The sequence below is a fragment of the Gracilinanus agilis genome, chromosome 3 (genome assembly GCF_016433145.1).
Source record: "Gracilinanus agilis isolate LMUSP501 chromosome 3, AgileGrace, whole genome shotgun sequence".
NCBI lineage: Eukaryota > Metazoa > Chordata > Mammalia > Didelphimorphia > Didelphidae > Gracilinanus > Gracilinanus agilis.
The window spans coordinates 149976674-149986849 of NC_058132.1; the positions used below are offsets into that span (position 1 = coordinate 149976674).

At 39.9% G+C, this 10176-nt stretch overlaps 1 protein-coding gene across 1 annotated transcript in view; it reads right to left on the reverse strand.

Moving 5' to 3' along the window:
• Nucleotides 1-6653, reverse strand: part of LOC123238898 (potassium-transporting ATPase alpha chain 2-like) — a 34508-nt gene extending 27855 nt beyond the window's left edge. The window contains exons 1-6 of the mRNA XM_044666148.1: nt 6477-6653; nt 4698-4757; nt 2887-3090; nt 2253-2366; nt 755-889; nt 285-402 (exon numbers count right to left, since the gene is read on the reverse strand). Coding sequence (XP_044522083.1) covers nt 285-402; nt 755-889; nt 2253-2366; nt 2887-2988 — 469 coding nt within the window. The 5' untranslated portion in view covers nt 2989-3090; nt 4698-4757; nt 6477-6653. The remainder of the gene's footprint in view (nt 1-284; nt 403-754; nt 890-2252; nt 2367-2886; nt 3091-4697; nt 4758-6476) is intronic.
• Between the last annotated feature and the right edge of the window lie 3523 nt (nt 6654-10176).

Sequence of the window (10176 nt, forward strand, 5' to 3'; positions counted from 1 at the left end):
GATTTTCCAGGAGGTCTTGCCTATAAGGTGTCAGACTACTTGGGCCTCTGTCTTCATATTCCGGACTAACATGATGACTAGGTAGTCACTGCCCTGATTTAAAGAACTGCAGGATATGAAATCAAGAGTTAGCATACTTGGTACAACTATATCTTTTTGGTTTTCCTTCGGGTGGGGAGGGAAACTTGTATGAAGGAGTGAGAAAGAGACCACAAAATAGAGACTGAACAGAAAGGCCCTTAATTTTTATGGAATGTTTGCTACATTTATGGCATCAGACCTACCTTCCAGGCAAGTTGTAGAGTAAAAGCCAATGTTCTTTGTCTCCAAAGGATTCTCGTGGGTAAAATGACAAGATCGAGACTGAGGCTCTGATTCCCCAGTAAGAGATGAATTATCTACCTGTGAATTAATTCAATTCAGCTTAACAAATATCTATCAAATGCAAGATATAGTGCAAAGCACTGAAGTTCTAAAAACAAAAATGAAATCTCTACTCTGAAGAACTTTACTTTCTAATGGGGAGGTGGGTGTTGGGAAGAGTAAAAGAAATAATTTGTACTTGGTTAAGTAAACAAAGTTTATATTAAATAATACAAATGAATTTTATAAAGACAAATTTGAGAAAAGTCTAGAATTAGGAACTTTGTGTTTCTATTGGTTTAATTAAGTGTTGGGTGGGACTCTTAAGTTACAGAAAATGGGACTAGATCCAGTTATTTAGAGAGCTATAGATCACTACATTGATGCTTACCTTACATCCCTGTGAGTCCACAATCCTGATATCAGCAGGAATCTGGTCTCCACCTTTAATCTCTACAATATCTCCAACAACCAGCTCCTCTGCAGGAATCTCCCTCTTTTCTCCATCTCTGATGACCAAAGCTCTCTGGGAAATTAAAATGAAAAAGAAACTTCTATATTGCTTCCATCCTTTGGATTACATGTTCAATATCAGAGGAAACTGCAACCATAGATATAGCAAGACTAATAATTAGCACTTAGATAATGCTTTAAGACTTGCGAAGTGCTTTACCTATTTAATCTCATTTGATTCTCAAGACCATCCTAAGAGGTAGTTGGCATTATTGTCCTTTTTCAGAGGAGGAGACAGAGATTAAATGACTTCCCCAGGGTAATAATCTAATGTTTGAGGTAGCTTTTGAACTCAAATCTTCTTGGCTCCAAGTATCTGCTGTCAACTACCGTAAGTATAGCAAAAGTATTTCTCTTAAGGCCTGAAAGTCTCCAAGTGTTATAATGCACAGAGGGCCCAGAAAACTTTTATTAGAGGAAGATTTGGAGTAGCCTGCAGATGTGACAGAAAAAACAACAGAGACCCATAAAAATTGCAGCTATAGTCTAGGAAGAATCTTTAGCTTGAGCAGTGAAGAAATAAACCCAAATTCTAAGATCTTAAAGTTATAAGGAATCTTAGAGGCCATTAAATCCTGTGTCTTCATTATACACCTGAGAACACAGAAGCCTAGAGAAAGTAAAATGACTCCCCTAAAATTATACAGCTAGGAAGTATCTGAGGTAGGATTTCAAGCCAAGATTTCCTGACCCAAAGTCCAGCGCCTGATCTCTGATACCATTCTGTGTTTGTGTGATAGGAGAGGCCATAATTGTACCAGAGACTGGCAAGATTCTTCTCATCTTTATATAAGGAAGAGAGCCCACTTTTTCCTGTTCCCCAGTTCCTTTGACCATCATGAAGGAAAATGGTCAGTTTCCAATATAATACAGAAAAGCTGCCATTCTATACAATAAGAAGTGTATTAGGCTAAGCCATTCTGCAGGCCTTCTGGTGGCACCATTAATAGATGCAGACAGAGTTGGAGAGAGCACAAACTCTTCACCCCAGGTAGATACAGTCATTCTCTGTCCGAGTCAATAGCTCATTAAAGGGTAATGTCTGAACTTCTCAGGTGGCACCTTATAAGTGAATAAACAAGAAGGGAGCTAGGTGGTAGAAGATAGAGAGCCAGGCCTAAAAATGGGAGGACCTGGGTTCAAATCTTGCCTCAGACACTTCCTAACTGTGTGCCCCTGGACAAGTCAATTAACCTCTTTAGCTTAGCCCTTATCACTCTTCTGCCTTAATAACAATACATAGTATTGATTTGAAGACAAGACTTAAGGGTTCCCCCAAAAAGTGAATAAACAACAAATTAGGCAGAAGCATGTGAAGGCTTAGAAGCAACAAGTATTTGCCATGACATAGGTCAAGGGAGTTTTAAGCTACTTACCCTAGGAATCATTTTACTGAAGCTGGCAATGATGTTGGTGCTTTTTGCCTCTTGATAATAAGCAAACATTCCAGTGAGGATGACCACTATGATAAGCACAACACCTAAATAGAGCTTCGAGAATAGGGAAGAGGACTTAAAGTCAGAGAAGCTGTTCTCAAAACAAATCAGGTGCCTCTCAGGGTGAGAAGTCTAGCTGCACAAGTTATACGCCCAGGTCAGTAGGAAATAATTTTATATATTTTGGTTGCCAGTCCTGATGAATCTCCTAAAGTTTTCCTTTAAATGCTTCACTTAAATTAAGAAAGGAAGCAGGTTCAAGAGGGCAGATTAGAACCCAAGGATGGTGCATTTGACAGAGAACATTTAGGAACTCATGTTATTTTCCTATTTTATCACTGCGGTGAAGGAACAGTAGCCATAAATAGATCTCCATCCCTACCTCCTATCTATATAGAAACTATAGCCTAGGGAACAACTTGACCCCATTCAAAAGGGATTCCATGGCAGAATCTGTATTGGATTTCCCATTTTTCTGACTCTCCATCCAGAACTCTGATTATGAAAGCCCTGAGTCTCTGATGATAAAGAAGCCAATGATAAAATTATTATAGGAAGCCTTTTAGGTACTTACATTGTCCATGGAAGCAAAATTGTCCTTTGAAAATTCAATCACGTAGGCAATGAAACACAGGATAGCTCCTGCCCACAAGAGGCTGGAGAATCCACCCACCATTTGTTTGAGGAATTTGATGATTTCTGGAGTGTCTTTGAATGGGGTGAGGACATTGAGGCCATCACGAGTCAAGACCTCTGCAGCTCGTGTACTAGTGAGACCCTGCAAAGACAGAGCCAGGAAAAATAGGTGTTAATGAATGACTGGACATTCTTAGCCTTGTGGAGAAGGCAGTCTAGGGGATAGGGAGCTTAGAGGAATTCTTGTATTTGGATAGAACATCCTGGCTTTGTGAAGCTCCTAGATGTCTTATTACTTTTACCTTTGAGTTTCTTTTTTTTTTCAGAGCAAGGAAAAGACCAATTTAAATTTCCCAAAGAGCTATCCTGAATGCCTGTATAAAGAGGAATAAATATCTTTTCTTGGGTGAAGAGTAAGGATTAACAGAGAAGAGACCATAAATAAGATGACTGTAGTTCTAGAGTCAGAGTGTGCCTTGGCCAAGTTACAATCTCTTTGGTCCTCAGTCTTCTCTTTTATATAGTTAGTGAATTGGGGTAGAAGGCCCCTGAGATCCTTTCCAACTCTAGGTCTAGGATCTTTTCAAGGATAACCAGGTTTAAAATCATAACACTTTTCATTGGAAAAATATCTTATTCTGAAACCTCTAAATAAAGAGATATTGCTAAGTCAGTCCTTTTCCCTATATCAACCTGAGACAGTATATTATTATTATCCAACTCTGAAATCCTCTCCATCCTTTAATGCCTAACTCACATTTCACCTCCTCGAGGAAGCATTTCCTTGTTACCCCTAGCAAAATGTGAACTCTAGGAAATTTTGTTTCTGTCATGGCCTGTGTAAACAATTTTGATTGTACCATCATTTTACTTACTGCATCTGTCCTATATTATATATATTTGTGTACATGGTATCTTTCTCTTCTCTCTCGCTAAGATGAAAACATTCTGAGGGGAAGAATTATATTTTATTTACCTTTCAATCTCCTTCTACACCTAAGGTGTTGAGTGTCTGTTGGGTGAATCAGCAACTCAATATTATCTAACTAGAATATATGCTCAGGAACAAGAATGCATATGGCGCTAAAATAAAACAATGCCTGACTCATGTCAAGATACTAAATGTTACAATTTTCTATCTTAATTGGGATCCACAGTAAAAAAGCAATGTCTTTTTTGTGGAAGAAAAACTTAGAAGAGGTTTATTTTGCACACTAGTATGAGGCTCATTGTTTTCATCTTTTAGTTATGCCTGGCAAAATGACTATTAGATTGTAATGTCCTAGAAGGCAAGAAACTGTTTTGGTCCAGCTTAGAGATCAATACACTGAAAGGGTTCCAAACCTCCTGTTCCATGATACTACCCTTATTGACAGTGCTATTCTTCCAAATAAGCAGAGAGAATGCCCAAACCTCTTTCCTATCATAAACCTCCTTAAACACAAGGACAAATACTGTTTGCTTGAGCAACTAGGACAAAAACTAGTCCTTGATCAGGGAAGATACATCCTTCCTATCATTCAATGAATTCTTTCCAAAATTATTGATAACTAGGTCTAAGATCTAACCAAGGAACTAAATTAGGGACAGCCAGGTAATTTTCTTATTAAGCTGCTAAACAAACTCACCTAGGACACTAGCTTTACCCTAAGTAGCTTCAAGGAATCACTGGTACTAAAGGTGTTTCCCACCTTTCCTCACCCATCTAATAAACAGAGAAGTTGGTCTTTCATGCACTCAGTGACTTACTTGAATGATGCTTGTTCCATACTTTTCTTCTAATTCCTTAGTGCTGATTTTGTGGTCATTCTAAAATTCAAGAGAAAAAGAATCATGGGAATGAGAAGTCATTTAAATTAAATGGCTGCATATTTCATCATCCATTGGAAGAATAGGACGAAGCTGAATTCAGGCCATAGAATCCCAGAACCAGAAGGGGCCTTGGAAGTCATGGATGACCTAGGTTCAAGTCCTGCCATATATATATATATATATTTTTTTTTTTTTTTAAACCCTTACCTTCTGTCTTGGAGTCAATACTGTGAATTGGCTCCAAGGCAGAAGAGTAGTAAGGGTGGGCAATGGGGGTCAAGTGACTTGCCCAGAGTCACACAGCTGGGAAGTGTCTGAGGCCAGATTTGAACCTAGGACCTCCTGTCTCTAGGCCTGGCTCTCAATCCACTGAGCTACCCAGCTGCCCCCCTGCCTTATATATATATCTAATGGTTATATAATTAGATCTTGGGCAAGTCAGTTATCCACTCCTTGCCATGGGCAGGTAAAAGTTTATCAATAGATCTCATCTGCAAAGAGCAGAGGTATTTCCACACTGGGAATTCTCCACCTAGATTTCAGTTTATCCTTCCTCACCAGGAAAAGACATATCTTTTCTCTTCCCTTTGTAACTGTTTTCATTTTAAAGCAGAATAAATAAAAACTCAGGGTTTCTATATTAGTCTTTTGATCAACTAGGGTCAGTCTAAGAGCTAAAAATCATTAATTTCTCTTACTTTAAGCCAAAACAACATGCCAATGATCTTTCTGATTAGGTTAACTAAATCTTTGAACTCTATTTTACAATGCTTCATGTAGAATTCAGGAACCATCTAATAAAAATGGCCTCCAGGCAAAGACTTTATCAGCCTAATTTTAACATAGCACATATTTAATAACAGCCAAAATGAATATAGCCCTTATTATGTGCCAGATACTGTGTTAAATGCTTCACAATTATTATCTCATTTGATCTTTACAAAAACCCTGAAAGGGTTGGTACCATTACCCTAATTTTGCTGATGATGAAACTGAGGCAAAAAGAGGTAAAGTGACTTGGTTACCAGAGTCACAGAACTCAGGAGTCTCTGAGATCATATGTAAACTGAGGACTTATTCACCTCCAGGCCCAGTACTCTATCACACTACCCCATCTAGCTACCTAAGTGCATTAAAAAGATTTTTTTTAATTTAAAAAATTTCTCACGTGTATTTTTTAAACCTCATATTTTTCTCTTGTCAGTATCTAAAAGAGGCAGATTCAAGAAGACTTTGGGTCTTATGACCTATAATTAATAGAATAGCACTGATTTTTATTTAGTTTGGATGACAGGTATTTAAATCCTGACTCTATTAATTTTTTTTTTTTTTACATTTTTAAACCCTTAACTTCTGTGCATTGTCTCCTAGGTGGAAGAGTGATAAGTGTGGGCAATGGGGGTCAAGTGACTTGCCCAGGGTCACATAGCTGGGAAGTGTCTGAGGCCGGATTTGAACCTAGGACCTCCCATCTCTAGGCCTGGCTCTCAATCCACTGAGCTACCTAGCTGCCCCCTCTATTAATTATTACTTGTATGACAGTCTCTTTGCCTCAGTTTCCTCATCTACAAAATGATGGTATTGGATTAGATAATTATTAAGGCCAATTCTAGCTCTAACCCATGTACATGTACATGTACATAGCTAAAATGCCATCAAGAAGAAAACTAGGAGGAACCTAGCCAAGATACTCCTAGTCAGTGTAGAATAACTAACCAAATCAAGGTCTTTCTTGAGTTCTTTCTGGTGTTCCTTCTTGAGTTTGCGTTTGGAGAGTTTCTTCTCTTTGCCATCATCTTTCTTTGCTGTTTCATTGTCTGCTGTTTCATTGTCTGCTGTTTCAAAGTTTCTTGTTCCACTGTCCTCGATATGGCTAATTTCTAATTTTTTCTGAGATAGAATCAAAGATTGAGTGTCAGTCTTTGGTGGAGATAGATTCTTTGAGGTCAAGATCATTAAAATCAGGGAAATAGGAAAAAGAAGGAATATTTTATGACAGATCTGGAGAAAATCTCTGATAACTCCCCCTTCTCTCATCTATATAACCTTAAGGAGAAGAAGAGATAAATGGAGTATGGGTGGTATCTAGAATATGAATGGGTAAGTAATCTTCCTTTCCTGCCCACAAGGGTCACTTCCCTCTTCTCTGCTAGGGAAAAATCTTTGGATTTCTTTGCTACTCCTTAAGAAAGACACTGGGTCAACTTACATTCAGAAAGGCTAAGCAAAACTTTTTTAAAAATTTGATATTTTATTTTCCCCCCAATTACATGTAAAAACAATTTAAGAAAAAATTTTGAGTGCTGAATTTTCTTCTTTTCCTCTCTGAACACAGTCCCATGTAGATTTTATATGTGTAATCATGTAAAACATCAAAACTTCTTTTAAATGGCTGATAGGTTCCCAAAGTCAGGGCATTCCAGAAGTAAGGTTGTCCCCTCATTCTAGACCAGACCTTCCAGTGAATAGAAGGGAACAAGCATTTGTCAATATTCTGTTTCAAAGCTCTGTAAAAATACTTTACAAATACTCTCATTTGATCAAGGATCCCCTGATTCCTTATATGCCTTCCTTTGACAAAAATAAACATCCCAGTCTAGAAGCCAAGGCTTCACTTGCCCTCTCTACCAAACCCAAGGGAGTAAATCCCCTTTCTGGAGAAAAGGGACCTAGATCTCAGGGGTGACCTGGGGAAGTTAAAACGGAAGGTAGTTCCCCAGGACCATGATTCCATCCTTTCTCTTTGAGTTCTTTCCCACTGCCGAGTTCCCCAAGTTAAATTTATTCTTTTCCTTCCTACTCACAACAGATGTGGGCTAAGCTATTCATACTAAGCCTGGAGTTTTGGGAAAACAGCTGGGTTAGGGAAATTGGAGATACGCCTCTGCACCTCTAAAGAAACTAATAGTACCAGAGGACAGAAAGATTCTAAGGAACAAATTTCAACCCCTTCATTCCTTGCTTTCTCTGCTTCGGAGATTCACCACCCTTCCCCCATCCCCGTCCCCCATACCCCCCCTTCCTTTTTCAACCCCGGAGACCAGTCTACTCTTTCCAGACAAAGGCAGGCAATGCCCTTAAGGTAGTGTAAGCAGCGGTGTGGACACAGGTTTGCCACATTGGCCAAATCCCTCTTTTCCTGACCAGCCCAAGACTGTGGGGAAGGGGTTTGGGATAGAGTGTAACAGGTACACATACCTTGCCCATGAGTGCTGACGGTTGAGAGTGCAAAGTTGGGAGTGAGGCGCTGGGGTCCTGGGCTGAGGGAGCAGTGGAGAATGCAAGGAATTGATCGAGCCACGAGTCCAGCGATCAGGTCACAAGAGTTCGGAGGGTCGGGAGGGAAAGTGGTCTGGTCCCAGCGGCAAATCCAATGCTATCTTTGAGTTGCCATCCTGACAGGTTGAGTAAGCTGCTCAACCGTAAAAGAAGTGAGCCCACCCCCTCCTCCTTTTAAGACATCACCAGGGCCCCTCCCACTCTCACCTCTGAGGACTGGTCCAACCTAGTGTCCGCCCTTTGTAGGAGAGGCGGGGGATAATATCGCAGGTGGGTGGATCCCTTGGGCTAGGGTTGCCCTGGAGCCTAGACTCGAAGGCTTCTAGAGAATGGGAGACGAGGAAGAAAAAAGCTCTCCTTAAAACTGATCTTTCATGTTCACCCCTCCTCTAAACAAATAATAACAAGAATAAAGCACCCGATTCCCTAGTCTTAATTTAAAACAAAATCTAAAACACCCGAGAAGGGGTATTGGTGTTGGGAGGAGGAAGGGGACCGGTTATAATGGTCAGGCTTGCCCTTTGTTCACTTGCTGAATAACACAGCTCTAACGAACATCATTCTGTTATTTCTGTTTTAATAAATTTACTCTTTTCCCTGTCCTTTGCCTGTATCTGCCATGACAGTAAGTCCTTCTAGGTAGGTACCGAGTGGAATTAAAGTTTCTACTGGTATATATGCTTTCTTATGTTGGTATCTTCCCTTTAAATATCAGGTTCATTTCCTAAAGGAATGTATACACATATATTTCAACGAAGAGCCATCTCCTGGGAAGATGTTTTTCCTTCTAAAGTGATGGTTAGCAAATGAAGAAGCATCTGTTGTTTCTCCTAGGTGAGAAGACAAGGCAATTTGCCATGAGCACAAAGCTGACATTCTGGTGGTTGTTGGAGACAAAGTACAGGCTTTCTAGCCAGTGACAAAAGCAGAGGATCCTGCTTACAATCCACTCTGTCACTCACCAGCACCAGCTTCAGTAGTAACTATGGAAGAGAGAAGCTGATGTCACTGGCCTTAGGTTTAGATGTGGTCATAAAAAAAAGTTAAAACCAGAATTGCTAATTTCCTGTTAGTAGTGGACTGGGGGAAGAGGAAGAGAAATGGAAACAGAGTTAGACTTTAAAAATTGAGGATGGGAAAATGTGCCTAATTTTTCTCTTTTTCATTAATTTTGGGAAAGGATTTCTGTCTAATTGGACAAAGAGGTTTCCACAGTTAGATTCTAGTCTCCTTCAGGTACCATAAATCCCCTTGGGTGACCTTCATCCCTGTCTTTTTCAGGGACCCAAATTCATATTGTGGTGAATGAATACCATCTTCTGCATGCCTGACTCTCAGGTGTCCCAGAGAGATGTGTGTTGACATATCCAGGGAAACAAATGCTATCTTTTCCCCAGGTTCATTCCTCTCTTGTCACAAGTCCTCCTACATTAGCTTCTGGATATTTCACAGTACATTGCAGCAAAAGGAAGATAATATACTTTCTAAATTTTCTTGTGAACAGCAGGTGGTTTGTACTGTTATAACTCAAGCAACATAGTAAGTACCCAATGTAGTCTCTACCTTGTAAAACTGTAGAAAGGATTTCCCTTCAGGGAAACTCCATCCCCAGGGGGAATTTTGGGCAAAGACTCTGGAATTGTGACTGCGATCTAATGAAGGGAAGGGAATAAACATTATTAGGTATCTACTATGTGACAAGAAGCTAGGGAAAGCTAGGTGGTGCAGTGGATAGGATTTGAACTCATTTTCCTAAGATCAAATTTAGCCTCAGACATTTACTAGCTGTGTGACCTTTGACAAGTCATTTAACCCTGTTTGCCTCATTTTCCACATCTGTAAAATGGCAAACCACTTCAGTATCTTTGCCAGGAAATCCCTCCAAAGGGGATGTGGCAAAATTGGGACATTAATGCATTGCTGGTGGAGTTGTGAACCAATCCAACCATTCTGGATGGCAATTTGGAACTATACCCAAAGAACGATAAAAGAATGCCTGCCCTTTGTGGACATGATTGGGGATGTGGACTCGAAACTACCACACCAATGCAACCACCAACAATTTGGAAATAGGTCTTGATCAAGGACACATGACAAAACCAGTGGAAATATGCGTCGGCCATGGGTGGGGGGAGAG